Source organism: Neomonachus schauinslandi, chromosome 10 (genome assembly GCF_002201575.2).
Source record: "Neomonachus schauinslandi chromosome 10, ASM220157v2, whole genome shotgun sequence".
Taxonomy (NCBI): domain Eukaryota; kingdom Metazoa; phylum Chordata; class Mammalia; order Carnivora; family Phocidae; genus Neomonachus; species Neomonachus schauinslandi.
The window spans coordinates 11,450,739-11,476,348 of NC_058412.1; the positions used below are offsets into that span (position 1 = coordinate 11,450,739).

The window sequence follows — 25,610 nt, forward strand, 5'->3', positions numbered from 1 at the left end:
ATCACTGTCTATCCACTAAAAACAAAGTATATTTTGTTGTGGTGGTGGTGATATTTTTGTTTTTTAATGGATTATTTACCAAGGTTGACAAAATTATAGTCACTGCTCATATACTGCTGGAAAAACAAAAGCTTATCTCTAGGCAACAGGTTTGCAGATGATTCCATTTTCTTCTCTGTGTATTTTTTATATTCCCAAAATTCTGTCTAATGAACACTCTGGCAACATTTTCGTTTTAGCTGTTAGGATGAAAAGACAACAATAAGATTGGCATGCTGTGGATTCTTACCTGTATCCTCTTTGTGGAAGACATTCTAAAATGTCATAGCAAAGAGACAGCTGGTCATTTCTTTCACAGTTGTAGATGCACCCCAGAGCTACTGCCATCAGGTGGTCCTGATCAGGAATAATTTTTTGCTGCAGCTAGAGAAAATAAAGCATGCTGTACTAAACGTCAGTAGATTTACATTCAGTTTTTCCATAGCCCAGTGCAACTGTCAACAGAATATTAAATAGTGCAATTAATCAGCCTCAAAAACAAATCTTGATTTTTCTTTAGCTTACAGACTTTTGGGGTCTTTAATAATTCTAAGTGAAATCACATTTTAATTACAGAATCAGCTAGAAAAGATAATTTGTACCCATAAGCTTTGCATCTGCTAAAAACAGATTCTTCAATTTATGACCCATTCAGGATAAAGTAGATAGAAGAAACACAGTGAATTAAAAAGGCAATTCATTAAAAGCATTTCTAACCCAAAAGCCAAATTTTATGTGTTTCAATTACAAAAATATATAAAATTCCTTAACTAATATTCAGAAATGTTCGAACCTACTATTTTTCAGTATGCATTATATATTAGTCATGTAACTAAACAGTACTGACATTCTATTCAAAAGAAATCACATGGCTATGCAGTAATATTCAAATCACGGAACACACGCCGATGCAGAAAGCCGACTACTATGGGTCACTGTCTCTACAGGATACACACTTCCCATCACAAACCAGACTCTCTTTCTTATTTTCTGGGATATAAAAATACTGTATTTGTGCCTTGTTTTTCTGATCTCTACTTCTCATCTTACTGGATATTAACATCTTCCTAATATCACTGTTATGAAGATTAAATTAATACATGAAGACTGCTTCCATTATTGCCAAAGACACCAAAATGGAAAGTTGAAACGATATTCTTAGAGCCCTATTCAATGACAAAATAAGTTTAAAGTAATTTCCATAATAAAGATCTAGTGGTTTTCAACATTTTAGTAGAAACTCACGAAACAGATAAGAAGCTTCTCTGTAAAAAAAACCACATCAATGGATGGGAAGAAGAAACATTCAAGTTACAGGGAAGTGAAGTCTTCTGAAGCACTAGGGTTAAAGGAGTTATATACCTTTCTTCAAGGTGTTAAGAAAAAAATATATTGTTAATTTGACATCGACATCTGACAGAGTTATCCAAGGTTGCAAAGTGACAGACTGGTGAAACAGAGAGCACAGTAAAAGTAATTATTATTAAAAATTAATTAAAATCGCTAACTCTTCCTGATTTCTTATTGTGTGCCAGGTACTATTTCTATGTGCTTCACATGCATTCATTCTTAATTCCTCAAACCATCCGGTAAGGTTAATACTAGCTCCATCTCAGTTTTCCGTAAGGGGGCACTGGAGCACCGACAGAACACATCACTTGCTCTGTGGAGGCTAATGCAGGCAGCCGGCTCCAGAGCCCACACTAAGGCTCTCTCGGTCCTGCAGGAAAACTTCACATACAGGAAGAATGGGAGAGATGGAGGAAAACTATAGTCATCAACAGCTCATATAGGAAAAGGAAAAAAACTGAAACCAGTTTCAGTGAAAAGGAATAAATTGGAAAACCAAATGAAACAGAAGCCAAATTCCGTGCCGGTTTCCTTGATTTCCCTGCTTCCTGTCTTTCGCTCCCACCAACATTCAAGTATCACTTGGAAGTTACATGTACTAGAATCCACAACTGATCACGTATGCTCAAAATCTTCTACAATGTGAAAGGTAGAGAATAAGTTTTTTGTCTTCCACTCAAGTTCCTTCACGGCCTGGTGCCAACTCACCCTTCCTGTCCTCTGAACCACTATGCAAATTTTAGTTCACACAAATTAAATCACTTGCCTTTAGGTAAACATGTTACTGCTCCCCATCTTATTCTACTCCTACATGGACCTTCTTCTCAAAAACTTAGCCTTGCCCCATCTAAACCCTCCTGATAATCCTGCTTTATCTCTACTTGACTCTGACTTCAGTTGGGCTTTCCCAGATTTCTAGTCTCTTCCAAAAGCTCCATAAATGCTGGTCCAATGAACACATTCTCATACAACTCTCAAACATAAATCCTTTTTCCTCTCTGTATTCCTATGGCTTCTTTTTGTTCTCTTCCTGTGCCATTTAGCATACCTTTCTTAATACAATCTATTATGCACGTGAATCGTAACGCTTAAATTTTTAAGACACATTCTATTCTTGTTCTGTTCAACTCCCTACAAGATGCCTAACTTCATAAAGTGTTAAGACACACGTCCTCTCTTATTTCTATCATTCCTGTCCTAATACCTCAGTGGTAACTATTAAACCATCATTTGCCCCACCTCAAGCTGATAGAAGAGAGCCCCTCTAAAACTTGCTAGGAAGTCAGTAAGTCTTCCCCACCACGGGCAGCTGATTATTTTCCATACTGCATCGCAAGGTGAAATATAAGAAAGTTGTAATTTGGTTCTTAAAAATGGTCTTAAAATTATGCACTACAGGTAAGTAGCTAAAGAACAGATGATAAGATATGATACCTGGAAAACCCCGGAGAATGAAGCAATACAAAAAATTAGTGAAGTGGCAGAATGCAAAAATAACATACAAAATGAACAGCTTTCATATACAGAAACAACAAACAGAGGGGTGAAAGTAGAAAACTCGATTTAAAATAGAAACAGAAAATTAAATGCTTAGGAATAAATTTAACAAGAAATGTGCATGACCTACATGAGGAACACTTTCAAACACTCCTGAAAGACAGTAAAAAAAGACATGAACAAACACAATGATACACCCTCTTCTTGAATAGGATGACTGAACATTATAAAGATACTGGTCTCACCAATTTATAAATTTAATATAATAACAGTAAATATACCAACAAGTTATTTTATGGAATTAGCCAAGTTGTTATGAAAGTTCAGATGGAGAAAGAAACATATAAGAATATCTTTTAAAAAACAAAAACAAAAAAACCTAGGGAAAAAAACTACAGAGGAATACTACCCTTACCAGACTTTAAAAACCCGTTATAAAATCTCTATAATTAAAACAGTGTGCTCCTAGGGGCACCTGGGTGGCTCAGTCGGTTAAGCATCCAACTCTTGATTTCAGCTCAGGTCATGATTTCAGGGTCCTGAGATCAAGCCCCACATGGGGCTCTGCACTCAGCACAGAGTCTGCTTGTCCCTCTCCCTCCCCCTCCAACCCTCCCCCTGCTTGCTTGCTTTCTCTCTCTAATAAATAAATAAATAAAATCTAAAAAATAAAATAAAATAAAATAGTGTGCTCCTAGTGTATGAACAAACCAGTAACAATATAAAAACTCTAGAATTAGACTAACCAACAAATGGAAATTTGGTAGATGACAAAGGTGGCATCTCAAATCACTCAAGAAAAGACAAAATTTTTAATATATGGTGCTGGGACAACTAAGTAGCCACCTGGCATCTCACCATACAAAAGAATGAGCTCCAAGTAGATTACTGATCTAAACATAAAAATAAAAGCATACAAGTACTGAAAGAAAATGAGTGAATTCTTCTTTAACCTTGGAGTAGGAAAAGGCTTTCTCACCATGACTCTAAATACAGAGGCAATAAAAGATTGCTCAATTTGACTACATATAAAAAGATAAAAATTCTGCCTGACACAAATCACCATAAACAAAGTCAAAAGACAGCCTACCAACTGGGAGAAATATACACAATACATACCACAAAAAAAAAGGGCTAATTACACCAATATATCTGAATTTCTACAAAAGTAAATCACAAAGGAACAAAAGTCCAAGTGAAATGGAGGCTATCATACTAAACAGCACAGTTCTAGAGGCACCTTTCAATTCCCTAAGGAGTGTGGGCCCAAAGTAGACAAGCAGGAAATTGCAGGCAAGAGTTTAAACTGTTAAGTAGACTTTCCCATCCGTGCCATTGCCGGCATATGGACCTAGGTCAGCACCCAAAGCTTCCAAACTCAGAGCCCTGGAGTACTGCACTAAAGGAACATGGGAGAACTGGGAGCAGGAGAGTCCTTTTGAAACTTGACAGGGTTCCATTCCTGATCAGATGAAAGTGACCTTCACCACTACGAGAACTGGAGAAACAGCAAACCAACAGTGGGAATTGTTTATAACACAGATCGAAAGGCTTTCTATCAGAATCACTGGATAAATTGTCAAATGCATATTCCAGGTCCATATCCCCCAAATTCTAATCCATTATATCTGGGGTGGGCCTAGAAAACTGTACTTTTTTTTTTTTTAAGTCCATAGTTCCCATACACGATGCATCCAAAAAAAAAAAAAAAAAATGCTAGTATGGAAGACCGAGAACAATATGAGAAGGCAGAATATTTTATTCCCAAATCACCTCCATCCAGACTTGCCCAAGTTCCTTCGTAAGTTCCACTTTCCAAAGGGCCATGCAAATAAAGAGCAACAGCTTAAAATCACAGATGAGTGCTTAAAATCAGGATGTCGTAAAGGAGAGGAAGAGTTTGAAGCATATGCTACCGTTAAAAAGGACAAATATGTGTTTGTATTATTGTTTCCAAGTATTCACTCCCTTCTTCCCAAGACAGGATTATGCTTCCTTGCCTCGTTAACAACAGGCGGGGCTAGACTTCCTCTGGCCTGTGAAATGTGAGAGGATGTAACTTGAGGCATTTTGAGGTAAGCTTGAAGAGCCACTGTGTGGTTCTACTTTACCCTTTCTCCTGTGCCACAGCTTTAAAAAGGGGCCTGCTCCTTTAGCCAAGTCCTGGAATGAACAAGACATAGAACACAGCAGAAGCCTGACTATAGCCTATATGAGGCTTGTGGGAAATGAATGTATGCTGTTCTAAACTACTGAGATTTAGTGATCACTTGTTAATGCAGCATAATTTAGCCTAAGCTGTCTGACATGGAAATCATTGCTCCTGTTATATTACTATAAACACTCTGTGCATGACTCATGGCAGATCTCAAGGTACGTTCTTTTTGTAAAGAGTAAAAAGTAAAATAAAATAAAAACAGTGCTCCAAGCACAATCCTAATAAAGCAAACAAATGTAATCAAGTGGTCTACAGCATCATAATGAAACCCAGTTTCAATCATTCACCCATCATTTGCCCTGACTAAATTTACTGAGCACTTGCTCTCTGCAAGGCACTGACTCCCAGGTAATACACAGATGCATGAGACATAGAGAACATACATAGGAAACAAAGGGAGGGAAAGAGAAACACATGAACATTAATTATGACACAGTGTGATATGGGTTATTACAAAGGCAAGGACAAGACCTATCATAGCACAGATAGGTCACAGGTCTCCTAGCAAAGGGAATCTAACACAGCAGGATCTTGAAGGACAGGCAGGTGTCTGTAAAGGGAAGGAAAGGGAAGCTGACCATCCCAAACAAAGGAAATAGTCTACAAAAGCATAAAGAGGCATAAAAGGCTGGACAACATGAAGACAGGAGGAGCAGTTCAGTGTGAGTGGACTAGCACATTCACTCAGAGGGAAAAGAGGCTGAAGAGACAGACTGGGAACAGACCACAAAGAACCTTCTAGGCCACTCTAGAGAGCCCAATGTTTACCTTGTAGACACTGGTTTCCCATAGATCATGACATGATCAAATTTCCGTTGGGGAAAGATAATATTGATAGAGATAAAGAGGATAGATTGGAAAGGAAGAGCCCAGCAACACGACTGTTTTCTGCTTTGATGTTTACATATTTCAACAAAAGCAAACGGCAATATGTTTTATTCAAAAGGCACATGCTAAATTGCCAAGTAAAAACAACAAAAAGCTGACGACATACAAAGGATTTACAAGACTCTGTAAGGAAGAGAAGTATCACAAACAAGATTACTGGAAGGAATTTAAAGTCATTTCTTTCTTCCTCATAAAACATTCATATTCAATCCATCCTGCTGCTCACATAGTATTCTGCTGTCATAAGCAACCCACCCTCGGCTCACAGCAAACCATCCCAAATTCAAAATCGGAATGCTAAGTGGGAACTGCCTACGACAAGATGGAAAATTTTAAATAGCCAAAGAACAGATACATGTTTGACAAGCAGCCCTTTCAGAAACCAAAATATGTGTAAGGTTAGCTAAGCAATACTTCCTTTCTTTATCCTGATTATATGGTCTGTGGCCATATACTTCTGAGGACTTCAGACTGCTACACAGGCCAGCTCAAGGAAGTAACTCAATTAGAACTTAGGATTGGAAGAGGCTTCTGCTTGAAACCCAATCCAAGGCTTTGAATCTGACTACAAAGTCAGGGCCTTACACTGACTGTGTCACCCTGCTTCCTGCTTAAACCCTCCTCCAATAGGAAGGGAACCACTGTCTCTTGAAACAGCGTATTTGATTTATGGCTAAATTAAGAGGTTATTTGTGTCACAAAAGTATGCTGCACTTAATAAAGTGACTTACTGCCAATGAATCTGAACAACCATTTGAATTTTGTAGAAGTACAGCGCTCTAAATACAGTTGACCCTTGAATTGCGTGGGTCCACTTACAAGCCAATGGCTTCTTTATAAATACAGCACAGTACTGTAAATATATTTTGTCTTCTGTAGGATTTTAGTAACATTTTCCTTTCTCTAGCTTACTTTTTTCTAAAAATAATCAACTGTTTATGTTACTGGTAAGGTCGACAGCAGGCTACTGATTGTTAATTTTGGGGGGAGTAAAAAATTATACATGGATTTTTGCCCGAATAGGGGGTGGAGGGCCAGCGCCCTTAAAGGCTGTGTTGAGAGTCAACTATATAGTACTCTTAAGCAAATACAAAAATTATTAAGAATAATTATAGATTTCCTTATGAAATCCTAAAGATTTTCATAAATATTTTGAAAGTCCTGAAGGGCAAGAATCTTTTCTTCTTCTATTGGTGTTAGGGTAAAGCTTAATGATGAAGAATGCAGCTGTGAAATTAGAAGACCTATGTGTGAACCCACATCCCACTCCTTACTGTGTGACCCTGGGCAACTGCCTGACCACTCTATATCACAATTTTTCTTTCCCTCCAATAACTAATAAAAAGACCCACCTCATGGGTTGTTATAAGGATTAAATGAGTTAACACTTGTACAGTACCTGTCTATAGTAAGAATTCAGTTATCTATCAACTATTAGTATTTTTGGTCTGGGTATATATCAATACATATAATCAGTAGAAACAGAAAGTCAACAAACTTTGGAATAAATAAATCAAAATAATTATGAACTTCTAAAAAAACTGTTTGACCGAATTGAAACATGTTTAAAGAATAACATGACAACCTATGATTTCACTCATATGTGGAATTTAAGAAACAAGACAGATGAACACAGGGGAAGGGAAGGAAAAAAAAAAGTAAGATCAAACTGAGAGGGAGGCAAACCATAAAAGACACTGAACTCTAGGAAACAAACTGAGGGTTGCTGGAGGTGACATGGTAGGGGGGATGGGGTGACTGGTGATGGGGCTTAAAAGGAAGGCCACGTGATGTAATGAGAACTGGGTGTATATGCAAATGATGAAACACTAAACTCTGTCTCTAAAACTAATAATACACTATATGTTAATTGATTTTAAATAAAATTTAAATAATAAAATAATAAAAGAAAAGAATAACATGACAACCATTTCCTTTTCTGTTTAAGGGGAAATTACTTAGAAAGCCTATTATAATAAATTGACAAATCTATTGCAGAGGAAAAAGTGCAGAGGCTCTTAAGAAGTTAGAGTTTCTACTTACATCTGGTTTGGAATGCTGAAATATCTTCAGGGGAAATTTTAAGTCCCCTTTAGCTAACGTTACTAAATATTCCTTTAATAGCTCATTAGCCACACCAGGAGACTGTTTCTCACAACGATGAAGAAAGGGAACCATCCACTGGTAGGCACTTGTCACATACTTGTCCTCAGAACACTGAAAATACAATTAACCAAAACAAACATATTAAATACCTGATTATACCAGACAACAAGTTCTAAAACTCACATAAAATCAGACTAATGTTAAACAGTAGAAGCCCAACACTTTCTAAAACAGACACTCCAGTTCACCTCTCCTAGACAGGCTGAGAAGTGGCAGGAGAATCACCTTCTGCCTGGGGCTAGTAAAGCTAACAGCAGTGCGGCCCATCTCTGCAGGACCACGGTCACTCTGGGTCCCTCACAGCGTAAGCCCCACTCTGGAAGACCAACACGCTGCTACTACGACTTCAACGTGAGATCTTCCGGAGCAAAGAGAGCTTCTACCCCAAAAGAGTGTGTGTGTGTGTGTGTGTGCGTGCGTGCGTGCATGCGTGTGTGTGTGTGTGTGTGTGTGGAGACCGACCATGGACAGGAAGAGTGAAACAGAAAAAAAGCAGAGAGACAGAGACAGGAGCACTGAAAAGCTCTAGAAGGAAACCACCTGAGGACCATCTTCTGCATAAAATCCCAGAATCTCTCCCTTCCTTTTCCTTTTCTGTTTTGCCCCTTTACATCCACCTTCACAAAACTCCAAATGACACACATGATTTTACTCATTCTCCCTGACATTCCACAACACCTTCTTTTAATTATCCCAGAAGATAACCTAAATCCCATAAGAGGAGTCTTACCTATAACGCAAATCGATCTTCACTGGGTAGGTTATCAGGGGGTAAAAATTACTAAGCAAAAGGGAAGGGAGGGCCAGAGGGAGAAAGATGACAAGAAAGAAAAGGAGGGAAGATGAAAAAGCAAGTACAGGAAAAAGAGAGAAAGAGTCCGGGAGGAAAGAGAGCACATCAGGCAGCCATCACTCCTCCCCTCAGCCAGCCCACTGGAACCAGGCTGCCCAAGAGCAAAAGACTACCCGGGGCATCCTTGACAGCTGGGACCCTGCAGCCCCATCATTCCTGTCTCAGAGGTGTCTCTCTGTTCAGCGGGCTCAGTAGAAACCAGGTCCTAGCATGAGCGAGTGCACTTTCTCGCCAGGGTGACCCAGGGAGAATCTAAAAGTGCTGGGCAAATTCTCCTGAAGTCACGAACCCCTAAGCCAAGATGTTTTCTTCACACAAGCACCTAGCCCTCTGAACTCCAGTACTTCTGTATAAGTGAAATATATAAGTAACTGGGAATTTTCACATTAGTGAAGGACTAGAAACATGATTATTAGAATGGCCAGCTAGTTTAGAAATATGCCTAGCTAAAAGAAAAAAAAGTTATATACAGGGGAGTATGAATAAAGGGCAAGCAAGGTACAAAAACAGCCAAAATAATCTGGGGATGCTTTCAGTAATGTATTCAAAAATTGGATTTTTTAAGATTTTTTAATTTTATTTACTAAGTGCTCAGGTTTGGAGGATATTTTGTCTTTGGCTTTGAGACCCACATTAATCAAAGCACATAGGGAATGCTTAAGAAGAAAATTAAAATAAAACCTACACTATTCATCAGTAGTCTTAGTTTTTCAATGTCTTTCATCTGCTGGAGTTCTTTCAAGGTTAGGGTTAAATCACACCCGGCTTCATAAACCAAAGCTTCCAGAGTAACCAAATTATCACAAAGAGCCAGCAAACCGGGAATGTTCCGCTCCATTCCAAGTCGAATGAGTGACAACGCGCAGTCGACCTGAAATGGAAAAGCGACAGTAAATCTGAATTTTCTGTGTCTCCCACATCTTCTCAAATAAAAGCCTCCAGTACAGAATCTAATTCTGCTAATCACCTTATATAAAATCATCTTATCAGCAACATGCATTTATTTAGTATAAAAACAGAGTTCTTCATCAAATATATCAGCAAACTGTTTCGAAAGAATCAGCAAGAAAGGGGCGCCTGGGTGGCTCAGTTGGTTGGGCGACTGCCTTCGGCTCGGGTCATGATCCTGGAGTCCCGGGATCGGGTCCCACATCGGGCTCCCTGCTCGGCGGGGAGTCCGCTTCTCCCTCTGACCCTCCTCCCTCTCATGCTCTCTGTCTCTCATTCTCTCTCTCTCAAATAAGTGAATAAAATCTTTAAAAAAAAAGAATCAGCAAGAAATACTGAAGATAATAAAAGAAAGACAACCATCTTAAATTCATACAGCATGACAGTTTAAGAGCAGTTTTACATATATCTGTCAACTTAATTCTCAAAACATTAACAAGCGGGGGGTGAAGTGGGGGAAGAAAGCTAGTTAGTGATAATGCCAAATTAATCCTATTTTCACTATATCACTCTGCTCCAGAAACAAAAATTTTTGTGTTTATATCCCTGTTCAGTACCTATCCTTCCGCAGCGCCTCCCATATAAAAGGCATTCAGTAAATACTCGCCGCATGATGAACTCTTGAGAGACACTTTTCTCTGTCTCAATCCAAACATTTACACTTCACTTAGACCAAAATGAGGACTGATTTTCCTAGACATGCTCAGGACACAGCAATCTGACTCCCTATCACTTGATCGGGTTTATGAAAGGACGTACCTCTGACTGATGGCAAAATCATCTAACGTGTCCTTCACTCACAGCACCTCGTATTCCTCACTTCCTCCCTTATTCCTAGACTACCAGACTACCAGTTATTTACTGAGGACCGCCTATGAACTAAGCATCATTCTAAGTGTTAGGAACATAAAATTGAATAAGAAGAGGTCTCTTCTTTCAATGATCTCTCCACCTCGTAGGGAAACTGACTTGGTACATCAGAGGCTGAAGTACAGTGAGGGGACCTCAAGGAAGGGCACGTGGCCCAAACCGTCACAAAGTCTCCCCAAGGGAGGAAGACTTGAAATGCACTTTCAAGAATCCGTGGATAGGGGCGCCTGGGTGGCTCAGTCTGTTAAATGTCTGCCTTCAGCTCAGGTCATGATCTCGGGGTCCTGGGATCGAGCCCCGCATCGGGCTCCCTGCTCAGCAGAGAGTCAGCCTCTCCCTCTCCCTCTGCCCCTCACCCCCCTCATGCTCTGTCTCTCTCTCTCTCGTTCTACTCTAATAAATAAATAAAATCTTAAAAAAAAAAAAGAATCCATGGATATTGGCAGGTCACAAAGGAAGGAGGGCAGGAGAACAGCATGGAAGGCAGAGATGCGTGACGTGTTGTGAGAGTACAGTTAGTCCCCTAAGACAGAGAAGATGGTCTGAAGCGAAGCGATGAGAAACACGGCTAGAGCAGCGGGGAGGGGCCGCAGAACGGAGAACACTGTTCGCTGAGCTAAGGAAGTTACAGTTTTTCCTGAAATGCAAATACTACCAAAGGACTTCCAACTGGGGCATGTCCTAAGTCAATTCACACACTTGAGAAAGAATACGTAGTCAGTATTCACTGAATGATGAACTGGAAAGGAACTGAAGAGAAAACAGGCCAGTGAAGAGAACTGCACTTTCTAGTATTAGAAGACTCTCGACTAATGACAAGAACAGCACCCGAGGGACAGCAAAATTTAAGGGACAAGCCAAAGGACGTGAGCCACCAGAGACGAAAACAAATGGCTGAGACAAAGACAAGGGGGAAAGCACGAAGACACCTCAGAAGCCACACAGAAGAGACTGAGGGAGAGAGGAAGCAGTGGTGTCCAAGAACAATGTGTAAAATAACACAGGAAGGGTGTGATGTGAAGAAGCAGTTTCCCTAGAGTAGTAGGGGTGGCCAGACTCCAGACAAATGAGGAGGAAAGAATCATCGAGAAAGTGACAACAAAGAGCACAGGGGACTATTTTGGAGCTGTGAGAGAGGGAAGACAAATGCAACCAAAGCCAGGGAGATTAGGACCCTTTATCTTTGTTGTTGTTTTATTTATAAAACAGGAGTGGTTGGGACTTCAGGTCCAAAAAAAAAGGAACAAAGTAGAGAAGGAGGGATGGAAGACACTGGGGAGAGAGCCCAGAGCCACAGAACAGACCTGAGCAGGCTGGGGTGTGGAATCCAGAGTACAGGGAAGGAAAGCAGTAGCCTGGATGCAAGAGAAGAGATCTCTTCCTCTGGGAAAAGCCGGAAAGAGTAAGGACTAATGGAACTGAGTTCTCAAGTTCCCCAGTGAAATACAAAGCAAAATCATCTTCCGGGAATGAGGAGGTGGTAGGCTGGGAGGAGCAGAGAAGGGGGAGGGGCAGTGCCTCAAGGCGAGGAAGGACACGGAGCAATATTAAAGGACCACTCTTAAAGCCCTTTAAAGCCCCAGGGACTGACCGGTACAGATGAAATGAAAAGAGAAGAAATGCATTTTCAGTTGGAAAGAACAGTGCCAGTAAATACAAGGGGGGGGGGGGGGGGGGGGGGGCGCGGAATATAGCTATGCCATACCTTACATATAGGTAAGGCATGAGGCAAAACAGGAGTGATCTGGTAATACTTCAACAGAGAAGTGTTTTTTTACTTAACTTCTAGTAATAAAAATACAGTTCACATCTGAAAAGACAGATCTACCTGTATACCAATTCAGAAAAAAAAAAAAAAAACTATCACAGGTGAATTTTCAGAAAGCGTGAAGAAAACCTGCTGCATAAAACACAACTCTGGGCTGGTAATGGTTTGAACACAGACAGCACATTTGCCATGTGTAACACACTCACCAATTTTGTGATCCAGATTGGCTTTCCTAGTACCAACTTGGAAGTTGTTGCTTTCCCAGACACTTACTGAGGTAAAAATGTTTTAGAACCAAATTACTGACACCTTAAATGAAAGCAGGCTCTAATGCAACTTGAATTATGCCACGTACCCCAAGCCCTCACTGGATAAATTTCACTACTATACACATTTCCTAAGCCAACAAACAAGTCTTGCTAAAAGGCATTTGTAGGCACTAAGGAAAAAGAAGTCCCACATCAATTAAGTCTCTAAAAATGAAAGAGATAAAAACCATGTTAGATATCACTTTGTAGCATAAGCCACATGAAGCATCAATAAATAAAATGAAGCTGAAGAATAATACTTCTATTAGAAGTGTTTTTATATAAAGGAAAGAGATGAAAGAATATAAAGGGCAGCCAAAGCACCCCCAAATCACTTCTCTTTATAGTTATTCCTAATTCCACAAAAATGAATTCAAGATGTCTAGCAATTATTACTGGACTGTTAAAAACTTTAAATTTCAGAAAGCTCTATGGTTTCCTTTCTGTTTATTTTTTATAGGCTTTACATTTTAGAGCAGCGTTGACAGCACAAATCACGAAGAAAGTACGGCCACTTCCCACAGAGCCTCTACCCCCACCTACCAACAACCTCCCACGTTATCTACAGCCCCCACTGGAGTGGTTCACTTGATACAGTAGATAAACCCATACCAACACACCATTATCACTCAAGGTGATAAAGCACAAAGAGCACGTTGGGAATTAGACTGGAGCACCTCCAGAGATTCTTCTCATCCCAGTATCAGGATTCTAAACATTTTCAAATGCACTATGGTCCTTAGCCATCTTCAAAGACCTGGAAAGTCAATCAAATATTCTTGGCCCACCCTTCCCAAAAGTTTGATCTATAATATTACCATCAGCTCCAACACATAGCTCCCCTTCAATTCTATGAATACTAAAAGTAGGAGTCCAAGTAGGCAGAAATTCAAGGAGACTATCAAATGGAGACACAGGGCCGCACCCATCACTGTGTAGAAATGTAAACACAGGGGTGCAAATTCCTTCCCACAGTACTGCTGCTCATCAGACCCTTTAGAATCACCCTTCCTGTCACATGAAAAACTGATGGTAGGACAGGTGGTCCAAAGCCAAGACCACAAGTAGGAAGAAAAAGGCATCCCGCGGCCAGATCCTGAATGAGATTTCAATGTGCATTCTGCCATTCTTCACTCTGAATTGCCAACTTCTGTTGTCTAAGATGAAGACAACTATTGCTTACATTTGCAGGGCACTCAATTAGCAGGATTTTTAATATTCTCTCCTGTGCATTTTCTTTGTTCTCACTGACCTTGGTATAGGAACCAAGCCCATGAAAAAAATCAACGTGCAGAAAAGGTAAGTGGCAGGTCCGGAGTCACGAGGCGTGTTAGTGGAAGAGTTGACATTAGTGTTCAGACCTCCTAAGCTTCAGTACATCCTTATCCCTCTCTTCACCGTCTGATGTAGTTCGTTTGCAGCTCCATAAAGGCACAGGGAACTGAGGGGAATTAGCTTAGACTTAAGGAAAACATTAGAGACAGAGCCTCAAACAAGGTTCCTAAAAAGCAAAATTAAAACCAACTGCATTGCTGTGATATGACAGGGAGCTGATCAAGTATTTCTGGGTTGATACAGTCATTTCCACTAATATGGTATTAAGCCTATTAAAAAGATATGGAAAATCGTGGAGAGGATGTACCATATTTTGCAACTTATATTTTAGAGAAAGATTTTGAACAATTTTTCTTCTATGTATTTGATTTTTAAGAATCCCCAAAAAGCCACAAAAGCTTTCTGAGACAAAGGATGAAAGAACAAACGTAGTAAGAAATATTCATTTCATCTCTGCAAACCAAACACACGCTCCCCGGCCCCACCGGCGGCTGCCATGACGCACAGAGAATCCTGAGGCCCCAGCACGGCATGGCTGGCGTCCCTGAGGAGCAGCCATCATTCTCCCCTCACCTGTCGGGCATAATGCTCTATTTCCTGTGCTCTGGTCTGATACCAGTCCATAACCTTCTCTACCGTAAGCTCCGATGTCCTGTACCTCAGTAACCCGGGCTGGGCGGCGTATAAGAACTCGCTTTCATCTTGGAGACTCGGCTCGACCACCGCTCTGCAAAGCACAAAAGGAACAATTGGTAACGGACTGGAATGCTGGGAAAAATGAGAATTTTGTGGAAGACAGAGAGAGAGGAACAGAGATGGGAAGCGAGTGGTGACAGAGACAGGGAGCATGCATGTATGTGTGGGGGGAGGGGGGGGGTGGGCGTGTTTGTGTGTGTTTTCCCGTATCTGTGGGCACACTTACAAGATAAATGGGACATTTGGGAGATGCTTAATTTATTTTCCTATTAGGTTTCCCAATTTAAAAAATCAGGATGGACAATAAATCAAAACAGCCATGCCACAAATCAATCAAATAAGTATTAACGAAAATCAAAATCACCCTGGGAGGCTTTTACCAAATGCACATGGCTGAGAGCCTGCCATGGGCGTACTCAATCAAAATTACCTGTGAGGCCAGCCAGGCCTCATTTAGGAAAAACACCTCCAGGTGATTCTACCTCAAATATATTTTCAGAAATCTTGTTTTCCATGTTCATAAAAATCAGAGGAAATACGCCTTATTTACATCGGTAATACACCCTTAGTAGATATCAGCAATGTGGTACTGCCCTGACATTTACAAAGTACGGAACTGCTCTGTGCCACTCGCCAAAGGTAAAGAAGGACCCCAAGAGGAAAGTACGCAAGGCTAACAGCCCAGGGATCACAAATTATGAGGAGTTTTTAAGAGGATGATCCTGGCCAATTGCGCTCCATAATCAAGGACTAAAAAAAAGGACTTAAACCAAGAGAGTTCAGAGCGGCCTATGGAAAGCTGCTGGGCGCCACTAGGGCTATCCATTCACCTGGGCCAGCCCACAGTAATGACAGGTGCTCTCACAGTTACCGTTACAAGGCAGTGGGCTCTGGAGTCAGAACTGAAGCACATTCCATTGCTGAAAGCTCTGAAACTCTGCATTAATTACTGAGCTAAAACTAATCTTAGATTCATTTTATTCATATAAAATGGGGAGAATGCAATGCCAGAGTATTCAAAATAATATAAATTAAGTACACAGAGAACATCGTCTGGCACGGATCATGTGTTTAATTTTTTATTTACAGGTATTTTTTTATTAGAATTATTAGTAGCTGTAATATATGAGCAGACACAAAGCCCATTAAGATTTGGGCATTTTAGGGGCGCCTGGGTGGCTCAGTCGTTAAGCGTCTGCCTTCGGCTCAGGTCATGATCCCAGGGTCCTGGGATCGAGCCCCGCATCGGGCTCCCTGCTCAGCGGGAAGCCTGCTTCTCCCTCTCCCACTCCCCCTGCTTGTGTTCCCTCTCTCGCTGTATCTCTCTCTGTCAAATAAATAAAATCTTTAAAAAAAAAAAAAAAGATTTGGGCATTTTAGTCACATGCCTTAGACAACCTACTGTGCTTATAATTGGTAGCCCTTTACCCAGCTAGTCTCACAACTGCCATTAACATTCTGACTGGTGGGTTTTCCCCCATCACTGTCACGAAAAAAGTCACATTTCCCCCTGAAATCTTTAAAGCTGCCCATTTTAGCAGGGAAAAATACCCATGAGCAACTCTGAGGTCCTCTGATATTTTTTTCAGTCCTTAATATTTCCCTCTCGGCACTGACAGAATTTCACTGCTTTCTCCTTCCAGAAGCTGGCTTCCCTCACTCCAGTATGTGGGGCTGTCTGCCTTCTCTCATCTTCCTGGTGGCTCCTCCTGGGTCATCTCCACCAGAACAGCTTCATCCAGCCGACCCCTGCATCCTGGCTCCTCCCCACACCCAGTGAAGCCCTCTCCTCTCTGCTCACTCTGGACTCTCTCTTGGTCTCGCCATTGACTACAGCATAAGCTACCACATGCACTACAACAACGACCCTATTTGACCCCTAAGTCACACTTCACTCAGAAGCCCCAAAATCTTCCTATTTGCTCCCCCATGTTTCACAGGCACTTCAAATGCAACAAGATCAAAACTGAATTCAGGATCTCCTTGGGTAATATAGTTATCTCTATAAAAACAGAAACCTGATTTTATCATGCCCGTGCCTACTTTTATAGCCTGTAATCTGCTGTAAAATATTCTAGCCTCATCTTGGTGCCAATCTCACTTTCGTTCTGGCTACTTCAACAAGGCAGGTCTTTATTTTTAGTCCTCGAAGGGGACATTGCCTTGAGCCTTCTTCCAACATGCTGTTCTCTCTGCTTAGAACACACCCCTCTCTTTTGACAAACTTGCCCTCCACTGGGCTAAATTAAATCCTGTTAATTCTTCAAATCTCAGATTTCGCAAGATTTTGCCCAGGACGACCTTCCCTGCCCTCCACCAAGCAGAGGTCTCCCTGTGACGTGCTCCCCGCGCACCCCCCCGGGCTTTCCTAGCACCCATCATGTCAGTCATTTACAGCAGGACCATTTTTCCCACCAGAGTATAAACTTCACAAGAACAGGGACTGCATCTGCTTTTCTTCCTTCAGTATTTTTGCGTCTAGCAGAGGACAGACACCAATTAAACGAATAAGCAACAAACAATATGTCCTGTAATACTGAAAATCTGTACCATCTTCAAAAGCACCTTTTCCTCTGTCAAACTTTTCCTGACTTTTCATTTTTAGTTTTAGGAGTTCTGGCACAGCAAGCTCTGCTTACATTTCAGCTTGCTGCGGTTGGTCTGGGAAGAAATGCCCTCATGCCTTGCATCTACTTAGAATCATACAAAGGCGCAGGCTGCGGGGAACTGGGAAGCAGGGGATGAATGGGTCGGGGCTCTACCCGTGCTACTCTCTCAAAAGCCCATCTGGAAATGAGAGAGTTCACCTGTCAATGGTCTCTCCACACCTCCGCCTATCACCCTGTCTACTGGCCCTGACCTCCCACCATCTCCAGTTTCTCTACCTCGTCAACCTCTCACTACAATTGCTAAGTGATGACTTCTAATTAAAAATGGCTGATGAAGACCACACATTTAAGCTCCACTGTCTCCTGCAACTGCCCTGAAATGGCAGCACAAGATCATTAAAGGGAGAGGGGTGGAGGATGCCACACAGGATCAGGAGGAGCAGGGTACATGCACACCATTACCTTCCATTCTAGGAAGCCCACAGTTAATGGCCAGAACTAAAAAATCAAGTAGCAGCACGATTGTTATTCTGAGATATGGAGTTAACAGCAAAATTACCATCTGAAAGAATTAAAAGTAATTGCTTCTGGAGAGCAGAAAATGGGGAGAAGGGTACAAAGGACTGCGGGTTTGGGTTCTGCTTTTTTTTCTTTTAACAACAAGCTTTGTAGAAAATTTTAGCTCTTTAATCTACTTGCAAATATATATGACTTTTATTAAAAAATGAAAACTAAATTAAAAACAACTTTAAAGATTTATTTATTTTAGAGAGAGAGAGAGAGAGCACAAGAGGGAGGGACAGAGGGAGAGGGAGAAAGAATCTCCAGCAGACTCTGCGCTGAGCACAGAGCCCAATGCAGGGTTTGATCTCACAACCCTGAGATTGTGACCTGAGCCAAAACCAAGAGCCAGACGCCCAACTGACTGCGTCACCCAGGCACCCCTAAAAATAAGTTTTAAAAAGCAAACAGCAAAAACACAGCAGGACATTCAATTGCCATTACACTAAAAGTTATTGGAGTAAAAAAGGTAACTAAGAATTACTTACTCCATTATCTCAGATATCCAAAACACAACAAAATGAAAGGAAACGGCAAACGTTACCACTAACATTGAGAGAGCTCCCAAATGTCACCTGCAGTGATTACACTACTGCTTAGGGCTTTTATTTATCATTTATCAGATAGTATATACACATAGTTTCAAAAATCCAAAAGCATGAAGAGTCCTATCAAATGAAAAGCCAGCAATTCCATACACAATCCATACTGCCACCATCCTTGCCACCCTCTATGCCATTTTTACATCTTTCAGCCATCTTCCTGGATTTTCCTCTACGGATCTAAACGGTATGTGCTTGTGACTATTTCTGATTTATCTACCCTACGTGCTATTCTGCTGTCTTAAACCACAACCACCCACTTCCCCTACACCCTTTCCTCCCATGGTGGATATATCACAATTTACCACAATTAAACCACTAATTATTTGCATTATTATTATTATGTGATTATGATTATCTTCTCCTGAGCCAAGTGGTACATTATCATAACTACTGCTCTTTTTGAACAACTTTTCATTTTCTGAAGTTAATAAATGCCAAGTGTGTGTCCTCCTGTCCCGCCCACGGACTCCTATGCATCCATTGCAATGCTTTCCAAATTCTCTAAAAGATGTATTAAGAGCAAAATATAAAATAACATAAAGATTTTTCCCAAATAGTCAAATATAACAGGTAATATTCCTGTTACATTTTTAAATATTTTCCAAGAGACCTGGCTCTTGAAGCCATCCACACCCTTCCACAGTCTGTGCTGGCTGCTCGTTCACCCGACAAGAACACAGCTGGTCAGCCTGGGCCCTCCCGTTGCCATGGCCTATGTTAGAGCCCTGTTCTGAATCTAATGGCTTTCTTTTTTTCCACTGACTCCTTCATTTTAATAAAACACATCTTATATGGCTTCCTGAAATGAGATGTACATGGGTGGTAAATTTTACAAAATCTTACATGATTAACCTCATACTTGATTGATGATTTTAGCTAGATCTAAGAATCCTGATCAAAAAATATTTTCCATCAAAAGTTTTTCTTCTAGCTTCTATTGCTGTTCTGGAGATATCTGGAGATGTTCTGGAGGTCACTCTAATTCAAACTTCCTTTAATGTAATGTTTTTCTCTCTGGTAGACTGCATCCCAGATATTCTGGAAGGTCGTGATGGTATGCTTTAGTGCACTGGGCATTTCAATCTGAAAACCCATAGCCTTCAATTCTAAATAATAGGCTTGAAATATTTCTTATAAATTTCTTCCCTTCTAAAAAAAAAAAATTTCTTCCCTTCTATTATATATATCATCTCTTTCTAGAATGCCTATAATTTGAATATTACGTTTGTTTTTTTTTTGTTTTGTTTTTTTTTTTTTTTTTTTTTTTTTAAAGATTTTATTTATTTATTTGAGAGAGAGAGAATGAGAGAGAGAGAACACATGAGAGGGGATAGGGTCAGAGGACGAGGCAGACTCCCTGCCGAGCAGGGAGCCCGATGCGGGACTCGATCCCGGGACTCCAGGATCATGACCTGAGCCGAAGGCAGTCGCTTAACCAACTGAGCCACCCAGGTGCCCTACGTTTGTTTTTTATCTTTGCTCTCTTATCTAGCTCTATAATATTTTTATTCTACTTTCTGAGAAAGTACTTTGCTTTTACCTTTCAACCCTTCTAGTTTTTAGACACCAACTATCGTATTTTTTGTTTCCCAAAGTTCTCGTAGTTCTCTGTTCCTATGTTATAAAATCCTTTTGTTACTTCACAGCATCTTCTCTTATCGCCTGGGCAATATTAATTTTTGAAGTTTTCTTTTTGTGTGGCCTCTGACTTTCAGTTCCATTTTCCATGTGTTCTGCCTGCCGGCGCCAGTCCTTGGACGTCCAGGAAGCTCGGGGGTTGTAATAGGACTTATTCATTTGCTGACTTCACTGAGGCCTGGTAATGCGTGAATCTCTCAGGACAATATGTCAGTATCTAGAGGCCTCTTCTCAGAGGCTACTCCATTTCTCCAGAAATCTCCAAACTTCTACTTGGGGAATATGCCTACACTCCAGGAGCTGGGAGGTGGCAGGGAACCAAAGCTTCAACGTTCAGGACACAGATTTTCACTAAATGCTCCGATTTTCAACTCCAGCACTCCCAACCCCACCCTGTGCTGTGCCTGATGCCCAGGAATCTGGTGGATTTCTGGATCAATCTGAAGGTTGTAGGCCTCAATTCATGAATCCAAAAAATTAACCTCTGACTTCATGTAGGAGAAATATGGAAGGAGAGATAGTGAAGGAACATTTACCTGACTTTGAGGAGTGAGGAATAAGGGAATTCAAATGCTTTCAGCCCCATACCTCATCTCCCACCCCCTTGCCAGTAGTTGATGACTCCACATTCTGAGGTTTTCTAAGGTTAAGTCTTACAAAAATAAAAATTCAAACTGAATCAAAAACAAAATTGTGTGCATACCATAATAACAACCATGAAAATTATATTTCTATGTGTCAAAGACTAAAAGGAAATACTTTAAAAAAGAAAAGAGTTGGTGTATCAGGATCATTTTTTTGAGTATTTACTTTGTAGCATTTAATATTCTTCCATTAAGAAAACTGTAATGTAACTGAGTAAAAATCAAGTCAAGTGTTTAAAACAACTCCACTCAAACTCTCTAAATCAGGGACTATCAAGTACGTGGTCACCTACCACACACCACCTCGAAAGGGCCTTCTAATCATCCATCCCGGAGAAATGAAGGTCTCTCGCACAGGCTCATCCTTACCTGCACTCCAGCTCCTCGCACCAATCTTTATCTCGGTGTTTGTGTTCATGCCAAGGAATGAGCACCAAGGAGTCACCATTATAACTTAAATTAAAAAAAAAAAAAAAAATACATAAGCATTTAAAATACACATTAGCTCAATGACTGGTACACAAGGAACATGATGCAAAAAGTATTTCTATGACCTTATATCTCCATTCCTGCTTATGGTACATTAAGTGGTACATGTTACATGCTATATACAATATGTAAATGGAAAATACCAAATTGTTGATTTCTCTTCAATCAGAAAATGGTTCAAGAAGAAAAGGATATTATTTCAAAACTAAAAATTTGGCAAGGAACTAAAGGACAGCATGGGTGTGTGTTCATTCACACATTCTAAAACATTTATCAAGAGCCTAAGTTTTGTGCTCTTATTATCAACATAAATGGCCCCTTGCCCTCGAAAAGCTTACAGTCTAACTTCCTGTGATCATACAAGTGTTCTATAACTATGCTATCCACTATAGTAACCAGGGGCTACGTGCACATGTATTACGCACTGGAAATATGGCTAAGAGAACTTTAATTTTATTTAATTTTAATTAGCATTAATTAAAATTTAAATAGACACATAAAATTTAATTTAAATTTAAATAGTGGCTACTGTATGTGACAGCACAGACCTGGAGGACAGGTAATTATTAAGAGGGAAGAAATGATTTTGCAGGTTAAAAATAACACTAAATGATCAAAAGGTACAGATTTCCAGTTAGAAGATAAACAATACTAGGGATGTAATGTACATGATGACTAGAATTAACCCTGCTGCATGATATATGGGAAAACTGTTAGGTCAGTAAATCCTAAGAGTCCTCATCACAAAGAGGAAATTTTTTTTCTTTTTCACTTTACTCCCTTTATATTTTATCTATAGGAGATGATGGATGTTAGCTGAACCTATTGTGATAATCATTTCACAGTGTATGGAAATCAAACCATCATGCCGTGTGCCTTCAACTTACACAGGGATGTATGCCATTTATTTCTCAGTAAAACTGGAAAGACAGCATATCACTAAAAAATGAAGAGGAGAACTAGAACGGAAAAAATAAGGCCTGACTGGATGGAATTAAGAATAAATTCAGAAAGAACAGTGAGGTACAGATAGTAGAGTATGGTAACAGAGCAGAGCATCATTCCACACATCGGGCTGCACCGAGCACAGAAACCCAGCTGCCTGGCACCTAGCCCTGCGGTCTTTGGCATATAACTTTCTAAAGCGAAATACTTCAGACATTACCTTGAAGGCCCCTTTTAGCTCTAATACTCCATAAACCCATGACAATAGATGAAACATTCTGAATTAAGAAGACAAAAATTTTAAGAACAAATTTCAATTGATCTGCTTTATAGTTCAATGAAACATTTTCTCTCCTGTTTCTGAGTATTAATAGTTGCAATTTTCTAAAATTTATCATAGCCCCAGGGAAAGGATTGCACTTTCTTATAATAGGTTGTATTTTGCTCTTTCTTCTCTTATGAGGTTATGTAACATGCCTTGCACAAGAAACACTTTGTAAACATTTGAATATTATGTCGGTGAAGAGATTAGTCCTCATGTACGAGGTAACAGGAGCCCACTGGGTGGTTTCAGGTAGAAGACGGAAGCTGAAAGGTCTGAGAACGGGCAGTGCTGTCCATCAGTCAACAGCGTCCCCGTCAGATGATTACTGGTGCAAATTATCCGAAGTCAAAGTTTCCCGTTAGATATAGACAAGAATAAATGTATTATACTTATTTTATAAACACAGTTTTTGACCCACCTTGCAGCTAGCATGTAATGTCCTTGCAAACTGTGTACCAGAGACACATTCGTGAAGGCATCTGAGTTCATATTTTTAAATTTCTGCATCACATAGATGATTATTTAGCATAGATGCCACAATCACACTATTCCACTTGTCACCAAATAAAAAACTATTTTATTTCCCTCTATGTCAATAACTAATACTTTATCACAGGCTACTGAAATGGAAAGTAAAGAAGAACATGGGGATACAACGATGATAATAATGTTCACTCCTCCAACAGAAGAATAAATTATAGAAGTGAATTAAGGAACAAGGAAAAAAAAAACCGAACAAACGATTACTGCCTTTTCTAATTAAAGCAGACACGGTTCCATAGCTACATAAAATGCTTTCTAAAAGAATTTTAGAAAAATGTGTCGCAAGTTGAGATTTGTACTTTCTACACAAAGTACATATTAGATACAAGGGTTATTACTGAAATGATTAATAGTGCCGTGGGACCCTCAGCAAAATAATATTCATTGGGTATTTAAAAAGTAGAAGCTATAAAACTTTGTCAAGCTTCACTGAACAGAAATGGGTATGAAAACACACCTATTTTTATCAGAATGCAGTATTAAAGACAAGTTCTGCTCAGAGGTACACTCCAAAAGGCAGGCCTGAAGAATCCTGAGTTAATAAAATATTTCTGCTGCATTTTCAAAGCGAAGCACAACTAAATGTCTCTAAATGTGCTGGTCACCACTGATGTAGTAACAGTACTGCCTGTACTACTCTTAGTATATTTGCACTGATCGGCAACATTATCTTTAACATTTATTGATCTCTTACTATGGACTAGACAGGATAAAATACATTTAACCTACAATAGCTCATTTAGTCCTACCAATCTAATGTAGCTGGTGATAGGATCTTCCTCGTACTATAATAGGAAAACCGAGGCCTAAGTTAATTTGCCCATCCTCATAAAACTAATAAATGCCAGTGCCAGGATTTCAACACAACCAGTTAGAATCCAAAACTTAAGACTTCGAGCGGGCACAGACCCCTAGAAAGGGCACAGGGTCTACAGTCTGGCCCCCACCCGCAAATCCATCCATTCTCATTTCTACCATTCCCGTGCTTCATACCTAAGAGCCACCAGGCAAGATGTGTAGGTGGCCGGAAGAGGGTCACTTGAGCCTTCCCGATATTTAACTCAAACTCAGACAGCCCAATAAGGACCATTTACATGCATATCTAAAGTACAATATAAAACCAAACTCAATACCAGTAGCTTACTAATATGATGAAACTAACTTCTACCAAATATGGCTGGACCTTAGGTCTGATTACCGACACTTATGTAAAAGCAAAAAAAACCAAAAACTTTCTTTCTGCTCTTTTCTTACAGGATGTTTCTGCAAAGCAAGCTATTTTAAAACACATTTTAGGAGTTTAAAATACTTGCTATAAAAATACTGTAAGTTCTTTATCATGCTTCAAATAACCGCATTTCAAAAACAGGATCTCCTCCCTACCCAGAACATAAATTCTTTTGAGGGCAAAATTTTTGTTTGTTTTGTTTACTGCCATATCCTCAATACCTAAAATAGTGCCTGGCATTTAGCAGACTCTAAAATAATGTGGCAATTGAACTATTAAATGAAAGCATAAAGATTTTTTTTTAAGTGAACACTGTCAACTATACTCAATTTTTTTTCAAAAAAGTGCTCTCATGAGTATCACAGAAATTCAAAATTGGACTAAAGCAATGAAAGGGGACAATCTGTTCATAAAAACAGATATGCCAAGGAAGTACATATACATACATATAGAGAGAGAGAGACTCTGCAGATTGGAGCGTGAGAACACAAACACTTTCCTTATATAGACCACTACTCGCGGATGAAACAGTAAGCTACACCAACCAGCAGTGGTGCACATCTAATCGAGGTAGTGGGACATGTCATGTTCTAGTTCAGGTGGGAAAAATATTTCAGAATATATATTTCCCTAAATCTCACCATTCTTTACATTTGAAAATAACTAACTGGTTCTATCATTACCTTTTTTAAAATGCCCAAATTTTAGTTACTTATTCTTTCATAAGGTAAGTAGAATGATAGCACATACAATAAAATTCAGAGAAAACCTTTTTCATTAATTCTGTTCACAATAAACATATTAGTCATGTAAATCAGTCAATGCGCTAGGTGAAATTGTGGTTCACAAAAAACCTAGGGAACGCACTGCTTCCTTCTAAAGAATTGTAGGAAGTTTGGGGAGTTGCAAAAGTTACACTCTGAATCTAAAGTTCCACAAACACAAAACACTTATATATACTTTGTTTCATCTTTGTCTTTTAGTGTTTCCACTTGGCTTAAGAAGTCTTAAAACTTAAATGCATCAACCCCCCACTAAAAATGGGAAGTACAGGGTAAACTTAAATGATCTCTTTACAAAATAATGG

General features: G+C 39.9%; 1 protein-coding gene across 1 annotated transcript in view; it reads right to left on the bottom strand.

The window, feature by feature from the left end:
* Positions 1-25,610, bottom strand: part of NBAS (NBAS subunit of NRZ tethering complex) — a 313,356-nt gene that overhangs the window by 180,583 nt on the left and 107,163 nt on the right. Inside the window, exons 22-26 of the mRNA XM_021697807.1 lie at positions 21,363-21,446; positions 14,814-14,967; positions 9,697-9,882; positions 8,036-8,209; positions 290-423 (exon numbers count right to left, since the gene is read on the bottom strand). Coding sequence (XP_021553482.1) covers positions 290-423; positions 8,036-8,209; positions 9,697-9,882; positions 14,814-14,967; positions 21,363-21,446 — 732 coding nt within the window. The remainder of the gene's footprint in view (positions 1-289; positions 424-8,035; positions 8,210-9,696; positions 9,883-14,813; positions 14,968-21,362; positions 21,447-25,610) is intronic.